We start from the raw sequence: 21,527 nt of genomic DNA, 5'->3' as shown, positions 1-21,527 counted from the left end.
GGCACGTCTGAGACGATTGTCTCCGACAAAGACCCCAGATTTATGAGTTTGTTTTGGAAGGCAATTTGGGAGAACATTGACACGCAGTTGCAGTTCTCGTCATCGTTCCACTTGCAGACTGACGGGCAATTTGAGATTGCCAATTCAGTGATTTTAGATTTATTGAAGTCTTGTATCTCGGATCAGAAGACTCAATGGGAAAAGAACTTACCTTTGGTGGAATTTGCCTACAATAACACGATACACTCTTCGACAGGGAAGACGCCATGTGAGATTGTTGAAAGTGCTGCGAAGGTTCCATCTTTCCTGAGCACGAAAGATTAGATATTTGAAGCGGATGAATATTCGTGAGATTTGGATACGGCTTTTGCCGAGGTTCGCGAGACTTTGGAGGAGTCTCAAGAATGACAGAAAAAGGCAGCGGATCGCCATCGACGCGACTTGAAACTGAAGGAGGATGATTGGGTGCTCTTACTTTTGAGAAGGCACGCCTAAGAAAGAAAAAGGGAAAGGAGAGGCTTTTTCCAAAGCTTAGTATGCGATACTACGGACCTTTCCAAATAACTGAAAAGATAAATGATGTCTCCTTCCGATTGAAACTGCCAGATACTTGGAGGATTCATAATGCATTGCATGTGAGTCTCTTGAACCCTGTTAAGGGTGATGTGCCTGATGATGGGGAGCCTGATGAGCAACCCGAAGTGAAAGAAAACGAGGAGATCCTTGTTCCTGAACAGATTTTGGCACATAATGATACGAAGAAAGGTAAAGTCCGAAGGCGGTTCTTGGTTTAGTTCAAGAACTTTCCTGCATTTGATGCGAAGTGGATGGAGGAGGAGGACATAGCAGATACTCCTCGGATTGTGAAACTTTACCTCGATGTTTTGGTTTAGCATAGTCTACTCCAAACAAAACCCAGAATTCAGCTTGGCCGGAGATCTGGTGCAGTGGGATGCACAAGAGGGGAGTCACTCCGCTCCCTTGTCAACAGATGCCTTGATTTTGATACTAAAGTCACTGATGTCTCTTTGAGCTTCAGGGATACTGAGAGCTGACAGTATTCTACTGGATGACTTTATGAAATGGAATTCCTGATAATGATACTGATTTGTTCTTGACTTCTTGTGAGTGCAGGAACTGACAGACGAAATGACTGCAGCATTTTGGTCTGATTGATCTCGAATAGACATGGTTGCAATAGGGGTTAGTCAATCGGACATCGATCAGGTCCCGATTGGACCTAGATGTGATTGCTAGCTACATTGTCGATAAATCATGGTCTAAGATCCGAATGAATGTTGAATGTCATGTGATGTCCTGTGATGTCTGGTGATGTCCTGTGATGTCGTGTGATGTGACTGTCGATTTTGTACATGTGCTAGATGTGTGTTCCTAGTACGTAGGTACTAACAGTCAGTGTCTGTTAAGATGGTTTATTATGACTTTTGTCGGTTTTGCAGGCGTAATCGCAGTCGATTACAATGCTTTCACGAGGGGGTTATGTCACAAAGCGATGACATGGCGGACAACAAAAACCCTAATTTCTGCTAGAAACCGTCATTTCCGGAAATCGCAGAGGCTTTTCATTATTAAAAAAGAAAAAATTCGGAAAATGATGAGCGACACGAATTTTGCTTTTTTTTAATAAAAAAAAGAGAAAAGACTCTCTAAGACAGAGAGAACTGATGCTTTTTATTTTAAAAGCTTTTGGGGCTCTGCTTTTGGGCATCCCTTGTAACCTTTAAATTAGTGGTGAGGGCCTCACTTCTGAAAGCATCTGGACGCAGAGTCTGAGAGTGAAACCCTAACCGCTCTCTTGTACTTTAATGATTGATTAATACAAAAAGAAATACCGAAAGGGACGCCAGTCTTTGGGGCCAATATCTCTAGGCACGGAACTCCGCCGGGCCAGTGCAAATCTATTGTGATCTGTGAATTGTTTTGAAGTGGTTATTTGGTGCTGTCGCGGTTGATTCTTGACTTGGAGTGTCCAAGTCTGTTACACTGTCCAAAAACGCTATGGGCTGAAATCTGCTACAATCCAAAAACGCTGATTTGGGGGGCTGTTTCTGTGGGTCTTGGTCGCTGAAAATCTGCAGGTTTAGGGCTGAAAACAGAGGTTCCTTAAGGCTGAAAACCGAGTTTCTTACCGGGCTAAATCTGCTGCTGTTTAGGGGCTGATCTTGATGGTCTTCTAATGCTGAAAATGGCGAGGGCTGAACTTGCAAAGGCTAGGATCTGCAAGCGCTAGGACATTCAAAAACGCTAGGCTGATGTGTTCCAAAAACGCCAGCTTGCTGGTCTTCAAAAACGCTAGCTTGTCTGCTTCTTCCGACGAGGGATGATGATGCAAAAACGCTATACAATGGGATCTTCCGTCGCAGTGATCTGTTGATGAGAAAACGCTAGAGCTGATTCTTCCTGCTTGGTGGGGTAAACCGCCAAGTGGTCTTGTTGAGAAGTTGCTTGCTGAGCTTGGCTCCTCTTGCCTCTTCTACCAAATAGTGCTAGCTCTAGTTTCCTTATATACAAACTTAGCAAAATTGCCCTACCTACTTTCCAACAAAAGTCACTTAAAAATAATAAGTGAAAAATGTCAAAAAATAGGGAAAATAGGCTAAATGCACTGGAAAATTTCCTTGAAGGATTCTGATGGGAATGCTTATGATCATGCTGTGTGCAACCAAAGGATATGCATCTACACTAAGTGACTGGGTATGCACGGTCTACAAATAGACTCACGAAAGTGCCAGATCACTTCTAATCTAGACTGACTAGACTGACTAAACCCTTGTCGTGCTGTAGCATGTCCACGGACACATAGGGTTGGATGTGTCACGTGACACCTCAAGAACCCAAGAACCCAAGTTCCTCGTGAACTTAAGAACCCAAGACCACAAGAACCCACAAGAACCCATGACTTCAGAATGGTCATCAGTAGAAGCAGAATGGATACTTTGCTTGGAGGTGATGAGCATGAGAGAGGCGAAGAAGAATTTTCCTCACCAGGAGGTTTTTCTGACCCTTCCCCATCTACGATAAGGATTGCACTAACTCCTATGGAGGCCTTGGAGCTGATGTTTATGGAAAGGAATTTAGAACGCGAAGTAAGAAATGCAGAAAGCATGGCAGAATTTGATCGCGAATGCAAAAAAGAAAAGGAGAAATGGAACGCAGACACGAAGAAAGAAAAGCAATACAAGAACAGAGCGACCGACAAAACAAAGAGTTCTCGCGACTCTATTCTCAAGTTCAGGCATAGATGCAAGAGATTTGGGAAAAGGAGACTCTCTCAGTCTCTTTTTCTCCAAAGCATGACACACAAGATTTGCATGATTCTGAGAAGCATGATGATTTGAATGATATTGCTAAGCATGATGATTTCGATGCCAATGATAAGCATGATGATTTGCATGAAAAGGATGCGATTGTTCACAAGAAGGATGATGTGTTAGTTGATGCTTTTTATAGCGAAGCTAACCTCGTTGCAGATTCAATCAATCACGAAGGATCGATCTTGGCTCTCGAGCCTAGGTCCAAAGAACCCCCTCAGGGAGAACCGATCTTGGCTCTTAAGCCTAGGTCCAAAGAACCCGTACAGGAAGTATTATGTGTTCGCATGATTGATACGCACGCATTGTACGAGTGTTTCATTCGTAATCGTTTGCTGTATTTTAGTCAGCGTCTTTATGTGATCCCTTTTCCTAGGCATGACACACAGTACGTTGAGCACGTTTCACTCATGAATGAGCACGAATGTATGCGGATTTTTCATGAAAAGGTGAAAAGTTTGCATTCAAGGAAGTCACATTCCATATCTCTTCCTTGGCATGACACATTTGTAAAAAGAGCACATGAAAGTATGACCACCAAGCATGGGCATTTCCGTTGTGAATTGCCACAGTTGATTGCTCTAGATCATAAGAGAAAGATTCGATCTCATTGTTTGCATATGTTTGGTGAACGGTTTATCACTCCGTCTCTATGTTCATATACATTGCATACACAGTCTTTAGAGAAGACAATATTTTTTCCGCTCGCTTTACATAGAATAGGTATGTTCATGGTTCTTGTGTTGGAAGTGGTTTCAGGAATTTTCGGCCATGGAGATTCTTGAAGAAGAAAGAAGCATGACTCTAGATGAAGTTGAAGCATCGAAGGAGCCTCAGAAGACTGTCTCGCTTTCGGCGCGGCCCAAAGAAGAAGGCATTGCAGACCTTTATGAAGTTCAAGTACCGCACGACCCACATATAGGAGTGGGCCGGGCGAAGGGTCCCTTCCAGGATTCCGGATGCTATTGGCCATCTCCCTCGACGCCATACAGTTCGATACCAGTACCTCACTTTGAAAAGGAGGCGATGTCACGTGACACATCCAACCCTATGTGTTCGTGGACAAGCTATAGTAAGGAGCACGGAATTAATTGTTTGCGCTTTGCTCAAGATGAGTGCTCCGAACTGTGCTCAAGGTTCCTTTTAGTTCTTATGCAAGGGAGAGCCTTCCGTTCTTTAATGGAAAGTGCTATGATCACAAACAAAGTGAATGGACACAGTGTGTGCAAGTGTATGAGACTGAGAGATAGAGAGAGAAGAGAGATATGACACCAGAGACGTTGTAAAAACCTCCTCCGAAGGCCCCACTCTCGTCGGCGAGAGTGGTCTACTTATGATTGCACAAAGTGGTACAATGATGATGCAATGGACTGATGCAGCCTGGAACTATGTCGGTGACGATGACGGGGATGACGACGAAGACTTTAGGGCTGAAATCTGCGGTCTTCTATCTCCTGAAAATCTGCTAATCTTTGGGCTGTTTTGGGTGGCTGAAAATGACTGTTTTGGCTGCGTTTTCGAGGGCTGAAAATGGGGGTCTTCTGCAACCAACTAGGGCTGAATCTGCTGCTGTGAGAAATGCTGAAAACACTGTTGCAATGCTTTACTTCAGGCTGGAAATGAAAACGCTGGATTGAGCTGCCATCGCTAGCAAAAACGCTAGGCTGTCTGGAAAACTTGGCGATGATGCAAGGTTGAAAAACGCCAGGGATCTGTGGGGGGTGCTGGCACTATGCAAAACGCTAGGGATCTGGTACTGAAGGCAAGGACGGCAATGCTGAAAACGCCAAAAATGGAGAGGTACTGCTGGAGATCAAAAACGCTAGCTGCAGGGAGAGGTAGCGCCAAGGTTGGGGGGGGTACTGCGCGTTCTTGCTGAGAAGACGCCTATTGAGCGGGGAGCTCCTACTACCTCTTCTCCCCTTTAGTGCTAAACTTGGGTTTGCTTACATACAAACTTAGCAAAATTGACCTACCTACTTTGGTTGGGAAGTCACTTAAATTAATAAGTGAAAAATACCAAGAATACAGAAAATAGGCTAAATGCACTCGAAAAATCCCATAACTGATTCTAATGGATGCTCAAGATGAGTGCTCCGAACTGTGCTCAAGGTTCCTTTTAGTTCTAATGGATGGGAGAGCCTTCCGTTCTTTAATAGAAAGTGCTATGATCACAAACAAAGTGAATGGACACCGTGCGTGCAAGTGTATGAGACTGAGAGATAGAGAGAGAAGAGAGATACGACACCAAAGACGTTGTAAAACCCTCCTCCGAAGGCCCCACTCTCGTCGGCGAGAGTGGTCTACTTATGATTGCACAAAGTGGTACAATGGACTGATGCAACCTGGAACTATGTCGGTGACGACGACTGGGATGACAACGACGACTTTAGGGCTGAAATCTACGGTCTTCTATCTGCTGAAAATCTGCTAATCTTAGCGTTGTTTTGGGTGGCTAAAAATGACAGTTTTGGCTGCATTTTCGAGGGCTGAAAATGGGGGTCTTTTGCAACCAACTAGGGTTGAATCTGCTGCTGTGAGAAATGCTGAAAACGCTGCTGCAATGCTTTACTTCAGGCTAGAAATGAAAACGCTGGCTTGATCTGCCATCGCTAGTAAAAACGCTAGGCTGTCTGGGAAACTTGGCGATGATGCAAGGCTGAAAAACGCCAGGGATCTCGGGGGGTGCTTGCACTATGCAAAACGCTAGGGATCTGGTACTGAAGGCGAGGACGGCTATGCTGAAAACGCCAGAAATGGGGAGGTATTGTTGGAGATCAAAAACGCTAGCTGCAGGGAGAGGTAGCGCCAAGGTTTGGGGGGTACTGCGCGTTCTTGCTGAGAAGACACCTATTGAGCGGGGAGCTCCTGCTACCTCTTCTCCCCTTTACTGCTAACTTGGGTTTGCTTATATACAAACTTAGCAAAATTGCCCTACCTACTTTGGTTGGGAAGTCACTTAAATTAATAAGTGAAAAATACCAAACATAGGGGAAATAGGCTAAATGCACTGGAAAAATCCCCTAACTGATTCTAATGGATTCTCATGGGAATACTGATGATCATGTTGTGTGCAACTAGAGGATATGCATCTACACTAAGTGACTGAGCATGCACGGTCTACGAATAGACTCACAAAAGTGCCAGATCACTTCTAATCTATAGACTGATTGGACTGAACTGAACCCTGATCATGCTCTAGCTTGTCCACGAACACATAGGGTTGGATGTGTCACGTGACATCCCCTCCTTTTCAAAGTGAGGTACTGATACCAAACTGTATCGCGTAGAGGGAGATCGACAATAGCATCCGGAATCCTGGAAGGAACTCTTCGCCGGCCCACTCTGATGTGTGGGTCGTGCGGTACTTGAACTTCATAAAGGTCTGCAACGCTTGCTTCTTTGGGCCGCGCCAAAACCGACAGTATTCTGTGGCTCCTTCCTTGCTTTAACTTCGTCTAGAGTCCTGCTTCTTTCTTCTTCAAGAATCTCCATGGCAGAAAATTCCTGAAACCATTTACAACACAAAACCATGAACATACCTATTCCATGTAAAGTGAGTGGAAAAAATCTTGTCTTCGCTAAAGACTGTGTATGCAATGTAAATGAACATAGAGACGGAGTGACAACCCGTTCATCAAACACATGCAAAGAATGAGATCGAATCTTTCTCTTATGATCTAGAGGAATCAACTGTGGCAAAACACAATGGAAATGCCCACGCTTGGTGCTCGTACTTTCATGTACTCTTTCATGTATTGTGTCATGCCAAGGAAGAGACATGGAATGCAACTTCCTTACATACATACTTTTCAGCTTTTAATGAAAAATCCGCATACATTCGTGCTCATCGATGAGAGAAACGTGCTCAACATACAGTATGTCATGCTTAGGAAAATGGATCACATAACGATGCCGACTAAAATACAAGAAACGGTCACGAATGAAACACTCGAACAATACGTGCGTAACAATCATGCGAACACATAATACTTCCTGTGTGGGTTCTCTGTACCTAGGCTAGAGAGCCAGGATCGGTTCTTCCTGAGGGATCGAATCGTCCTGTGGGGGTTCTTTGGACCTTGACTCGAAAGCCAAGATCGGTTCTTCGTAATTGATCGAATCTACAACGAGGTTAGCTTCGCTAGAAAAAGCATCAACTAACACATCATCCATGTGAACAATCACATCTTCTTCATGCAACTCATCATGCTTATCTTTGTCATGCAAATCATTATCATTCAAATCATCATCATACTTCACACAATCATGCAAATCCTGTGTGTCATGCTTTGGAGAAGAAGAGACTGAGAGTCTCCTTTTCCCGAATCTCTTGCATCGGTGTCTGAGCTTGAGAAAAGAGTCGCAAGAACTCTGCTCTCCTTGCTTTGATCTCGCGATCAAATTCTGCTTGTCTTTTTGCTTTGTCTTCTGCGTGTCTGCGTTCTAATTCTGCTTTTCTTTCTTTGCATTCACCATCCAATTTGGTTTGTCGTTCTTTGGCTTCCAAGCGTGCTTGCTCGCTCTCACACGCTATGGCTGCCATTCTTTCTTCGTACTGGCGCTCGATGGCTGCCATGTCTTCTTCGTAGGCTTTTCTTTCTGCTTCTCGTTCGGCATCTCTTGCTTTGTATTCTAACTTCTTGTCCATCATCCTCTTGTCGAAAGCCTCCATAGGAGTTAGTGCAATCCTTGTCGTAGATGGTGAAGGGGGAGGGTCGGAAAAACCTCCTGGTGGGGAAAATTCTTCTTCGCCTCTCTCATGCTCTTCACCTCCAAGCGAAGTATCCTTGCCGCTTCGAGTGATGACCATTCTGAAGTCGTGGGTTCTTGTGGGTTCTTGTGGTCTTGGGTTCTTAAGTTCACGAGGAACTTGGGTTCTTGGGTGTCTTGGTTCTTGGGGTTCTTGAGTTCTTGAGGTTCTTGAGGTTTTCTTTCGCTTGCAATCGGTGTTTGAGAAGGATCTTCTCTTCACCCGAGTTCTACTCTTTTCCGCGAGCGCACCCCTTGGCGGCCTTGCGCTCACACCAAGGTTGTTTTTCCCCACCTCACGTCGATTGGCCGGCCGCTAAGTGCACGGTCCGCTCTCAATGAGTGAAAAGAGACACAAGGGGAGGCTGGACAAGCCCTTCTTTCCTGGGATTCCGGTCACTCTTCAATAAAACACGATTAGGAATCGACACGCCCAAGTAAACTTGGGTTCGTGCGACCTCAATAAGCAAAAAAAATTATGTGGTTCTTGTGGTTCTTTCCTTGAGTGATACAGAACACTGCTAAAGCTCAAATACCAATGTTAGGTGCAGCGGAATGATTGTTTGCGCTTTCCTCAAGATGAGTGCTCCGAACTGTGCTCAAGGTTCCTTTTAGTTCTTATGCAAGGGAGAGCCTTCCGTTCTTTAATGGAAAGTGCTATGATCACAAACAAAGTGAATGGACACCGTGCGTGCAAGTGTACGAGACTGAGAGATAGAGAGAGAAGAGAGATACGACACCAAAGACGTTGTAAAACCCTCCTCCGAAGACCCTACTCTTGTCGGCGAGAGTGGTCTACTTATGATTGCACAAAGTGGTACAATGATGATGCAATGGACTGATGCAACCTGGAACTATGCCGGTGACGATGACGGGGATGACGACGACGACTTTAGGGCTGAAATCTGCGGTCTTCTATCTGCTGAAAATCTGTTAATCTTTGGGCTGTTTTGGGTGGCTGAAAATGACTGTTTTGGCTGCGTTTTCGAGGGCTGAAAATGGGGGTCTTCTGCAACCAACTAGGGCTGAATCTGCTGCTGTGAGAAATGCTGAAAACATTGCTGCAATGCTTTACTTCAGGCTGGAAATGAAAACGCTGGACTGATCTGTCATCGCTAGAAAAAACGCTAGGCTGTCTGGAAAACTTGGCAATGATGCAAGGCTGAAAAACGCCAAGGATCAGGGGGGGTGCTGGCACTATGCAAAACGCTAGGGATCTGGTACTGAAGGCGAGGACGGCAATGCTGAAAATGCCAGAAATGGAGAGGTACTGCTGGAAATCAAAAACGCTAGCTGCAGGGAGAGGTAGCGCCAAGGTTGGGGGGGGTACTGCGCGTTCTTGCTGAGAAGACGCCTATTGAGCGGGGAGGTCCTGCTGCCTCTTCTCCCCTTTAGTACTAAACTTGGGTTTGCTTACATACAAACTTAGCAAAATTGCCCTACCTACTTTTGTTGGGAAGTCACTTAAATTAATAAGTGAAAAATACCAAGAATACGGGAAATAGGCTAAATGCCCTCGAAAAATCCCATAACTGATTCTAATGGATGCTCAAGATGAGTGCTCCGAACTGTGCTCAAGGTTCCTTTTAGTTCTTATGGATGGGAGAGCCTTCCGTTCTTTAATGGAAAGTGCTATGATCACAAACAAAGTGAATGGACACCATGCGTGCAAGTGTATGAGACTGAGAGATAGAGAGAGAAGAGAGATACGACACCAAAGACGTTGTAAAACCCTCCTCCGAAGGCCCCACTCTCGTCGGCGAGAGTGGTCTACTTATGATTGCACAAAGTGGTACAATGGATTGATGCAACCTGGAACTATGTCGGTGACGACGACTGGGATGACGACAACGACTCTAGGGCTGAAATCTGCGGTCTTTTATCTGCTGAAAATCTGCTAATCTTTGGGCTGTTTTGGGTGGCTGAAAATGACTGTTTTGGCTGCATTTTCAAGGGCTGCAAATGGGGGTCTTCTGCAACCAACTAGGGTTGAATCTGCTAATGTGAGAAATGCTGAAAACGCTGCTGCAATGCTTTACTTCAGGCTGGAAATGAAAACGCTGCACTGATCTGCCATCGCTAGCAAAAACGCTAGGCTGTCTGGAAAACTTGGCGATGATGCAAGGCTGAAAAACGCCAGGGATCTCGGGGGGTGCTTGCACTATGCAAAACGCTAGGGATCTGGTACTGAAGGCGAGGACGGCTATGCTGAAAACGCCAGAAATGGGGAGGTACTATTGGAGATCAAAAACGCTAGCTGCAGGGAGAGGTAGCGCCAAGGTTTGGGGGGTACTGCGCGTTCTTGCTGAGAAGACACCTATTGAGCGGGAAGCTCCTGCTGCCTCTTCTCCCCTTTAGTGCTAACTTGGGTTTGCTTATATACAAACTTAGCAAAATTGACCTACCTACTTTGGTTGGGAAGTCACTTAAATTAATAAGTGAAAAATACCAAAAATAGGGGAAATAGGCTAAATGCACTGGAAAAATCCCCTAACTGATTCTAATGGATTCTCATGGGAATACTGATGATCATGCTGTGTGCAACTAGAGGATATGCATCTACACTAAGTGACTGGGCATTCACGGTCTACAAATAGACTCACAAAAGTGCCAGATCACTTCTAATCTATAGACTGATTGGACTGAACTGAACCCTGATCATGCTCTAGCTTGTCCACGGACACATAGGGTTGGATGTGTCACGTGACAGCCCCTCCTTTTCAAAGTGAGGTACTGATACCAAATTGTATCGCGTCGAGGGAGATCGCCAATAGCATCTGGAATCCTGGAAGGAACACTTCGCCGGCCCACTCTGATGTGTGGGTCGTGCGGTACTTGACCTTCATAAAGGTCTGCAACGCTTGCTTCTCACTGCCGCGCCGAAAGCGACAGTCTTCTGTGGCTCCTTCCTTGCTTCAACTTCGTCTAGAGTCGTGCTTCTTTCTTCTTCAAGAATCTCCATGGCAGAAAATTCCTGAAACCATTTACAACACAAAACCATGAACATACCTATTCCATGTAAGGTGAGTGAAAAAAATCTTGTCTTCGCTAAAGACTGTGTATGCAATGTAAATGAACATAGAGACGGAGTGACAACCCGTTCATCAAACACATGCAAAGAATGAGATCGAATCTTTCTCTTATGATCTAGAGCAATCAACTGTGGCAAAACACAATGGAAATGCCCACGCTTGGTGCTCATACTTTCATGTACTCTTTCATGTATTGTGTTATGCCAAGGAAGAGACATGGAATGCGACTTCCTTACATACATACTTTTCAGCTTTTCATGAAAAATCTGCATACATTCGTGCTCATCCATGAGAGAAACGTGCTCAACATACAGTATGCCATGTCTAGGAAAAAGGATCACATAACGATGCCGACTAAAATACAGGAAACGGTCACGAATGAAACACTCGAACAATACGTGCGTATCAATCATGCGAACACATAATACTTCCTGTGTGGGTTCTCTGTACCTAGGCTAGAGAGCCAGGATCGGTTCTTCCTGAGGGATCGAATCGTCCTGTGGGGGTTCTTTGGACCTTGACTCGAAAGCCAAGATCGGTTCTTCGTAATTGATCGAATCTACAACGAGGTTAGCTTTGCTAGAAAAAGCATCAACTAGCACATCATCCATGTGAACAATCACATCTTCTTCATGCAACTCATCATGCTTGTGAGAAATCACATCTTCTTCATGCAACTCATCATGCTTGTCTTTGTCATGCAAATCATTATCATTCAAATCATCATCATACTTCACACAATCATGCAAATCCTGTGTGTCATGCTTTGGAGAAGAAGAGACTGAGAGTCTCCTTTTCCCGAATCTCTTGCATCGGTGTCTGAGCTTGAGAAAAGAGTCGCAAGAACTCTGCTCTCCTTGCTTTGATCTCGCGATCAAATTCTGCTTGTCTTGCTTTGCTCTCTGCTTGTCTTTTTGCTTTGTCTTCTGCGTGTCTGCGTTCCATTTCTGCTTTTCTTTCTTTGCATTCACGATCCAATTTGGTTTGTCGTTCTTTGGCTTCCAAGCGTGCTTGCTCGCTCTCACACGCTATGGCTGCCATTCTTTCTTCGTACTGGCACTCGATGGCTGCCATGTCTTCTTCGTAGGCTTTTCTTTCCGCTTCTCGTTCGGCATCTCTTGCTTTGTATTCTAACTTCTTGTCCATCATCCTCTTGTCGAAAGCCTCCATAGGAGTTAGTGCAATCCTTGTCGTAGATGGTGAAGGGGGAGGGTCGGAAAAACCTCCTGGTGGGGAAAATTCTTCTTCGCCTCTCTCATGCTCTTCACCTCCAAGCGAAGTATCCTTGCCGCTTCGAGTGATGACCATTCTGAAGTCGTGGGTTCTTGTGGGTTCTTGTGGTCTTGGGTTCTTAAGTTCACGAGGAACTTGGGTTCTTGGGTGTCTTGGTTCTTGGGGTTCTTGAGTTCTTGAGGTTCTTGAGGTTTTCTTTCGCTTGCAATCGGTGTTTGAGAAGGATCTTCTCTTCACCCGAGTTCTACTCTTTTCCGCGAGCGCACCCCTTGGCGGCCTTGCGCTCACACCAAGGTTGTTTTTTCCCACCTCACGTCAATTAGCCGGCCGCTAAGTGCACGGTCCGCTCTCAATGAGTGAAAAGAGACACAAGGGGAGGCTGGACAAGCCCTTCTTTCCTGGGATTCCTGTCACTCTTCAATAAAACACGATTAGGAATCGACACGCCCAAGCAAACTTGGGTTCGTGCGACCTCAATAAGCAAAAAAAATTATGTGGTTCTTGTGGTTCTTTCCTTGAGTGATACAGAACACTGCTAAAGCTCAAATACCAATGTTAGGTGCAGCGGAATGATTGTTTGCGCTTTCCTCAAGATGAGTGCTCCGAACTGTGCTCAAGGTTCCTTTTAGTTCTTATGCAAGGGAGAGCCTTCCGTTCTTTAATGGAAAGTGCTATGATCACAAACAAAGTGAATGGACACCATGCGTGCAAGTGTACGAGACTGAGAGATAGAGAGAGAAGAGAGATACGACACCAGAGACGTTGTAAAACCCTCCTCCGAAGACCCCACTCTCGTCGGCGAGAGTGGTCTACTTATGATTGCACAAAGTGGTACAATGATGATGCAATGGACTGATGCAACCTGGAACTATGCCGGTGACGATGACGGGGATGACGACGATGACTTTAGGGCTGAAATCTGCGGTCTTCTATCTGCTGAAAATCTGTTAATCTTTGGGCTGTTTTGGGTGGCTGAAAATGACTGTTTTGGCTGCGTTTTCGAGGGCTGAAAATGGGGGTCTTCTGCAACCAACTAGGGCTGAATCTGCTGCTGTGAGAAATGCTGAAAACATTGCTGCAATGCTTTACTTCAGGCTGGAAATGAAAACGCTGGACTGATCTGTCATCGCTAGAAAAAACGCTAGGCTGTCTGGAAAACTTGGCAATGATGCGAAAAACGCCAAGGATCTGGGGGGGTGCTGGCACTATGCAAAACGCTAGGGATCTGGTACTGAAGGCGAGGACGGCAATGCTGAAAACGCCAGACCTAAGGGCTGAAATCTACAATCTTTCTACTGTTGTCCAAAAACGCTATGGGCTGAAATTTGCTACAATCCAAAAACGCTGATTTGGGGGGCTGTTTCTGTGGGTCTTGGTCGCTGAAAATCTGCAGGTTTAGGGCTGAAAACAGAGGTTCCTTAAGGCTGAAAACTGAGTTTATTACCAGGCTGAATCTGCTGCTCTTTAGGGGCTGATCTTGATGGTCTTCTAATGCTGAAAATTTAAGTGAAAAATGTCAAAAAATAGGGAAAATGGGCTCAATGCACTAGAAAATTCCCCTGAAGGATTCTGATGGGAATGCTTATGATCATGTTGTGTGCAACCAGAGCATATGCATCTACACTAGGTGACTGGGTATGCACGGTCTACAAATAGACTCACGAAAGTGCCAGATCACTTCTAATCTAGACTGACTGAACCCTTGTCGTGCTGTAGCTTGTCCACGGACACATAGGGTTGGATGTGTCACGTGACATCCCCTCCTTTTCAAAGTGAGGTACCGGTACCGAACAGTATGGCGTCGAGGGAGATCGCCAATAGCATCCGGAATCCTGGAAGGGACTCTTCACCGGCCCACTCTGATGTGTGGGTCGTGCGGTACTTGAACTTCATAAACGTCTGCAAAGCTTGCTTCTTTGGGCCGCACCGAAAGCGACAAAAAAGTCTTCTGTGGCTCCTTCGATGCTTCGAATTCGTCGAGAGTCATGCTTCTTTCTTCTTCAAGAACCTTCACGACTGAAAATTCCTGAAACCACTTCCAACACAAAAACATGAACGTACCCATTCCAAGTAAAGTGAGTGGAAAAAATCTTATCTTCCTAAAAGACTGTGCATGCAATGTAAATGAACCAATAGACGGAGTGCCAAACCGTTCACCACATACACGCAAACAATGAGATCAAATCTTTCTCTTTTGATCTAAAGCAATCAACTGTGGCAATTCACAATGGAAATGCCCATGTTTGGTGCTCATACTTTCATGTGCTCGTTCTACAACTGTGTCGTGCCAAGGAAGAGACATGGAATGTGATTTCCTTACATACATACTTTTCAGCTTTTCATGGACAATCCGCATACATTCGTGCCGATTCATGAGTGAAACGTGCTTATCGTACAATATGTCGTGCCTAGGAAAGGGATCACATAAAGATGCTGACTAAAATACAGGAAACAATCACGAATGAAACACTCGAACAATGCGTGTGTATCAATCATGCGAACACATAATACTTCTTGTGATGGTTCTTTGGACCTAGGCTCGAGAGGCAAGATCGGTTCTTCCTGAGTGATCGAATTGTCCTATGGGGGTTCTGTGGACCTCGACTCAAAAGTCAAGATCAATTCTTCGAGATTGATCAAATCTACAACGAGGTTAGCTTCGCTAGGAAAAGTAGCCACTAACACACCATCCTTGTAAACAATCACATCATCTTCATGCAACTCATCATGCTTATGAGAAATCACATCTTGATCATGCAAATCATCATGCTCATCATTAACATCCAAATCATCATGCTTATCATTGTCAATCAAATCATCATGCTTCTCATAATCATGCAAATCCAGTGTCATGCTTTGGAGAAGAAGAGACTGAGAGTTCCCCAAATCTCTTGCATCTGTGCCTAAACTTGAGAACAGAGTCGCCAGAACTCTTTGTTTTGTCGGTCGCTCTGTTCATGTATTGCTTTGGCTTCCTTCCTTGCTGCTTCTCGTTCTGCTTCTCTTTCTGCTCTTCTTTCTACGTGTCTGCGTTGCTTTTCTTTCTGCATTTCTTTTTCGCGTTCTAACTTCATTTCCATAAACATTTTGTTCAGAGCCTCCATAGGAGTTAGTGCAATCCTTGGCGTAAATGGGCAAGGAAAAACCTCCTCGTGGAAAAAATTCTTCATCGCCTCTCTCATGCTCATCACCTCCAAGCGAAGTATCCATTCCGCTTAAAGTGATGACCATTCTGAAGTCGTGGGTTCTTGTGGGTTCTTGGGTTCTTAAGTTCACATTTTTCACTTATTAATTTAAGTGACTTTCCAACAAAAGTAGGTAGGGCAATTTTGCTAAGTTTGTATAGAAGCAAACTAGAGCTAGCACTATTTGGCAGAAGAGGCAACAGGAGCCAAGCTCAGCAGGCAACTTCTAAACAGGACCTTGGCGGTTTCCCCTCCAAGCAAGACCCCCATGCTAGCGTTTTCTTCATCAGACATCTCTAGCTTTTTTATCACAGCCTGGCGTTTTTGCATCAGCCTTGTCATCGCCAGCAAGTTCCAGTGTCTAGCGTTTTTGCATCAACAAGGATCGCCAGCAGAAACATCAACCTAGCGTGTTTGGAGACCCCATCAGTTAGCGTTTTTGGAGAGCCAGCGTTTGCAGATTTCAGCCTTTGCAGTCTTCAAGCCTTGCGATATTCAGTAGCAGATAAAGACCAACAAGATTCAGCCTAAAGTGTAGCAGATTCATCGCGGTAAGAACCTCAGTTTTCAGCCTTTAGGAACCTCAGTTTTCAACCCTAAACCTGCAGAATTTCAGCGACAAAAACTCACAGAAACAGCCCCAAAAATCAGAGTTTTTGGACCCGTAGTAGATTTCAGCCCATAGCGTTTTTGGACAGCAGTAGAAAGATTGCAGATTTCAGCCCTTAGGTCGACTTTGTCATCACCGTCGTCATCGTCGACATAGCCTAGACTTGCATCAGTCTCATGCATACCATTTGTACCAGATTGTGCAATCAATAGTAGACCACTCTCGCCAACGAGTGGGGCCTTTAGAGGAGGGTTTTACAACATCTCGGGTGTCGTATCTCTCTTCTCTCTCTATCTCTCAGTCTCATACACTTGCACGCTGTTAGGTGCAGCGGAATGATTGTTTGCGCTTTGCTCAAGATGAGTGCTCCGAACTGTGCTCAAGGTTCCTTTTGTTCTTATGGAAGGGAGAGCCTTCCGTTCTTAATGAGAGAGTGCACTGATTACAAACAAAGTGAATGGACACTGTGCGTGCAAGTGTATGAGACTGAGAGAAGAGATAAGAGAGATACGACACCAGAGACGACATAAAACCCTCCTCCGAAGGCCCCACTCTCGTCGGCGAGAGTGGTCTACGTATTGATTGCACAAAGTGGTACAATGCGGATGCAATGGACTGATGCAACTTGGGACTATGCCGATGACGACGACGACTTTAGGGCTGAAATCTGTGGTCTTCTGTCTGCTGAATTTCGGGGCTGTTTCGGTGGCTGAAAATGACTGTTTTGGCTATGTTTCTCGAGGCTGAAAATGAGGTTCTTCTGCATGAGGCTAGGGCTGAATCTGCTATTGTCCCTGAAGGCTGAAAACGCTGACCATTTGCAGCAGATGAAGCTGAAAATGGAAACGCTAGCAGATCTGGTATGCTGAATGCTGAAATTCAAAAACGCTGGGACTGTTCTGTAGCGTTAGTAAAACACTAGGGATCTGTGAAAGGCTGGCGATGATGGCAACTGGAAACGCGAGGGCTAGGGCTTGCGGTAGGAATCTGCTAGAACAGAAAACGGTAGGGCAATGAGAAAACGCGAAGGAGAGGGAAATCGCCAAGGCTTGAGGGTACTGCGGGGTTCTTGCTGAGAAGACACCTGTTGAGCGGGGAGCTCTTGCTGCCTCTTCTCCCATTTAGTGCTAACTTGAGTTTGCTTATATACAAACTTAGCAAAATTGCCCTACCTACTTTTGTTGGAAAGTCACTTAAATTAATAAGTGAAAAATGTCAAAAATAGGGAAAATAAGCTAAATGCACCGGAAAAATCCCCTAATTGATTCTAATGGATTCTGATGGGAATGCTTATGATCATGCTGTGTGCAACCAGAGGATATGCATCTATACTAGGTGACTGGGCATGCACGGTCTACGAATAGACTCACAAAAAGTGTCAGATCACTTCTAAATCTAGACTGACTGGACTGACTGAACCCTTGTCGTGCTGTATCTTGTCCACGGACACATAGGGTTGGATGTGTCACGTGACATCCCCTCCTTTTCAAAGTGAGGTACTGGTACCGAACAGTATGGCATCGAGGGAGATCGCCAATAGCATCCGGAATCCTGGAAGGGACTCTTCGCCGGCCCACGCTGATGTGTGGGTCGTGCGGTACTTGAACTTCATAAAGGTCTGCAACGCTTGCTTCTTTGGGCCGCGCCGCAAGCGACACAAAGTCTTCTGTGGCTCCTTCGATGCTTGAACTTCGTCTTTAGTCATGCTTCTTTCTTCTTCAAGAATCTCCATGGCTGAAAATTCCTAAAACCATTTCCAGCACAAAATCCTATTCCATGTAAAGTGAGTGGAAAAAATCTTGTCTTCCTCAAAGACTGTGCATGCAATGTAGATGAACAAAGAGACGGAGTGCCAAACCGTTCACCCCACACACGCAAACAATGAGATCGAATCTTTCTCTTATGATCGAAAGCAATCAACTGTGGCAATTCACAACGGAAATGCCCATGCTTTGTGCTCATACTTTCATGTGCTCGTTCAGAAACTGTCATGCCAAGGAAGAGACATGGAATGTGTGATGACAATGACGATGTCGATGACGACGATGGTGTCGACGATGACAGCGTCAAGGCTGAAAACTGAAAACGTTGGGCTGTCTGCTGAAAACTGGAAACGCCATGCTGATCTGGTATGCTGAATGCTGAAAATCAAAAACACTAGGACTGTTCTGTAGCGTTAGTAAAACGCTAGGGATCTGTGAAAGGCTGGCGATGATAGCAACTGGAAACGCCAAGGCTAAGACTTGCGGTAGGAATCTGCTAGAACAAAAAACGCTAGGGCATTGAGAAAACGCCAAGAAGAGGGAAATCGCCAAGGCTTGAGGGTACTGTGGGGTTCTTGCTGAGAAGACGCCTGTTGAGCGGGGAGCTCCTGCTGCCTCTTCTACCATTTAGTGCTAACTTGGGTTTGCTTATATACAAACTTAGCAAAATTGCCCTACCTACTTTTGTTGGAAAGTCACTTAAATTAATAAGTGAAAAATGTCAAAAATAGGAAAAATAGGCTAAATGCACTGGAAAAATCCCCTAACTGATTCTAATGGATTCTGATGGGAAGGCTTATGATCATGCTATGTGCAACCACAGGATATGCATCTATACTAAGTGACTGGGCATGCACGGTCTACGAATAGACTCACAAAAAGTGCCAGATCACTTCTAAATCTAGACTGACTGGACTGACTGAACCCTTGTCGTGTTGTAGCTTGTCCACGGACACATAGGGTTAGATGTGTCACGTGACACACACACAATATCCACTCACTTGTTCGTGATCATAGCACTCTCCATTAAGAACGGAAGGCTCTCCCTTCCATAAGAACAAAAGGAACCTTGAGCACAGTTCGGAGCACTCATCTTGAGCAAAGCGCAAACATTCATTCCGCTGCACCTAACATGTTAAGCTTTGCGTGCTTGCTCACCCTCAGGCTCCATAGTTGCCCTCTTTTCTTCAGTCGCTATGCGTTAGGCTAGGCTCCAGAGTTGCCCTCTTTTCTTCAGCCGCTATGCGTTAGGCTTCGCGTGCTTGCTCACGCTCAAGCTCCATAGCTGCCCTCCTCCATTCTTCACATTCTCTGTCCATGGCGACCCGCTGAGCCTCTTATTGTAGCATCATCTCCATCATAGACTTGACCAGAGTCTCCATAGGATTCGGTGCAATCCGTGGCGTAGATGGGGATGGAGGAGGATCTGGAAACTATCCTCCTGGTGTAGGGACTTCTTCTCCAATTCCACTCTCATCACCTTCACACAAAGTATCCATTCTGCTTCTACTGATGACCATGCATTGAGTACTTGGAAACTTGGGATACTTAGGTTCTCGGGGTACATGGGTACTTGGGGTACTTGGTACTGCTTGCAATCTGCGTTTAAGAAAGCTTTTCTCTTACCCAAGCTCAACTCCTTCCTACCGGTGCACCCCTTGGCGGCCTTGCGCTCACACCAAGGTTGCTTTTTCCCACCTCACATCGATTGGCCTGCCGCAATGTGCAAGGTCTGCTCTCAATGAGTGGAAAAGAGGAACGAGGGGAGACTAGATATAACCGGCCTGTACACAGGAGAGGGCGGTACTATTTTAAATATCTGTTAACTTTACACATAGCACTGAGAAGAAAAGAGAGATGCGTCCAACGACTAGAATGTCAATGCGCACACGAAGACCGACACCCTGTAGGCCCCAAAGATTGACGCCCCTTTCGGTATTTCTTTATTCAATTGAAAATAGACGACTCGAACACGTAGATCAAAGTCTCACAAAGCTGTCCAAACCTGGCGAGGCTTGAATTGCACGTTTTTTATTCAATTTCGGCAACATAATGATGCCAAATCCCCTGTAGGTCAAAAGTACCTGTCTAAGACGGAATCCCTTGCAATTTAGAAGCTTCCTGGTGAGCTATAACAGAATTTCAGCGTGCTGTAATTCTCTGTTTTTCCATTGGTAGGTGCCCGAAGCCCTGTCTAAGCATCCCAAGGCCTTCCTGAGGCTCTCCTGGCGTTCTCTTGCAATTTAGGTGTGAAACCCTAAACCTACAGAAAAACCATAAGTGTGTCCAAGGCCACACTTCTGCTCAATTTTGCGTGGGAGCGCTGAGAGGAGGACCCTCAGACATTGTACTTTGAGAAGCATAAGAATAAAGAAATACGGAGAAGGGGCACCAATCTTTGGGGCCAGTGCGTCTAGGTGCGGAACTCCGCCGTGCCGCGCCGTGTCGTCTCTCCTCTTCTCTCTCCCTCTATTTTAAGTTTTGTTCAGTTGTTTCCAGTTTCTTTCATGTGTCTTGCTGTAGATCTTTGGCTTGGATTGTCCAAGTCTATTACACGATTCATGACTATCCACCTTTCAATCTGACTCAAAGCCAACCATCACAGCTATGGAGATAGCCCATGTACAGAAAGGGGTTCAATAGTCTAGATTGTTGATGACAGCCAAAGCATATCAATAAGCAAGGTTACTTATATTAAAAGACGCAAAAAGGGATTGAGGAGATCATGGCCAGAGCTTGGAAGATAGTTGCGACCGGAAGACACGTACAATTGGCAACAGCATTAAGGAAGGCCTTCTCACCGCATTACAGATACTTAATCTTGCAAGCACAGATCTCTCTAGATTGCTATAGGTATCTCTAGAGCATGTGTCTAGTACGCTCATATCATATAGAGATGGTTGCATTTGGAAATGCATAAAGAGTGATGGTATTGACACAGAGGTACAAGCAGTCTTTCTCATTCTTCATAACACAAACATCATTTCTATAAGATTTATATTGTCTCTAAGTTTGGCGTTTCTGTAAAGGTTCTCTCTCTCTCTCTCTCTCTCTCTCTCTCTCTCTCTCTCTCTCCACACACACTCACCATGAGCAAAACTGGTTGGACCTTGAGACTTGCAGTAGCCACAGGGATTTGCGTACAAGCCCTGATCTTCAACAACAGTCAGCTCGCTCCTTTCCATTGCTGTCAACTACTGAACATTGCTTCGGCACCAAAGCGCACAAGTCATTTTGGCGGGCCGGCCCCTCTAATTAGCACCTTCTTTTTCCTTTTTTCCCCCTGGGTTTCAAGTTCCATACCAAACTGAGTCTCAACTACCTTGATGATCCTTAAACTCGCATACTATCTCCTATAGCATGACTAGAAAAGAGCTCCTTATTGGTAGACATGCGCTCGCATATGATATTGATATGCTCTGATCTACACAGAAAAGAAAATCTACATGGACTGTCTGTGTAGATCATTAATAAACTCTATTGTAATTAGGGTTCTTTAAAACCTGTTGTTTTGGGAAAACATTTTTGGCATATAATTGTCATCTTTTGTGAGATCTATGGCCATGATGTTTTGTGGACTCATGATGATGTGATTGCTTGAGATTATGTATTTTTAAGAA

General features: G+C 45.1%; 1 protein-coding gene across 1 annotated transcript in view; it reads right to left on the bottom strand.

Annotated features, from left to right (window-relative positions):
* Positions 1-21,321, bottom strand: part of LOC147443564 (arginyl-tRNA--protein transferase 2-like) — an 83,129-nt gene extending 61,808 nt beyond the window's left edge. The window contains exon 1 of the mRNA XM_086526381.1: positions 20,996-21,321. Within this exon, the coding sequence (XP_086382507.1) occupies positions 20,996-21,092 (97 nt within the window). The 5' untranslated portion in view covers positions 21,093-21,321. The remainder of the gene's footprint in view (positions 1-20,995) is intronic.
* Between the last annotated feature and the right edge of the window lie 206 nt (positions 21,322-21,527).

Source organism: Adiantum capillus-veneris, chromosome 13, assembly GCF_014529385.1.
Source record: "Adiantum capillus-veneris isolate H3 chromosome 13, ASM1452938v2, whole genome shotgun sequence".
Taxonomy (NCBI): Eukaryota; Viridiplantae; Streptophyta; class Polypodiopsida; order Polypodiales; family Pteridaceae; genus Adiantum; species Adiantum capillus-veneris.
Note: the sequence above shows the minus strand (reverse complement) of the source record. Positions and strands in the feature narration are given on the sequence as shown.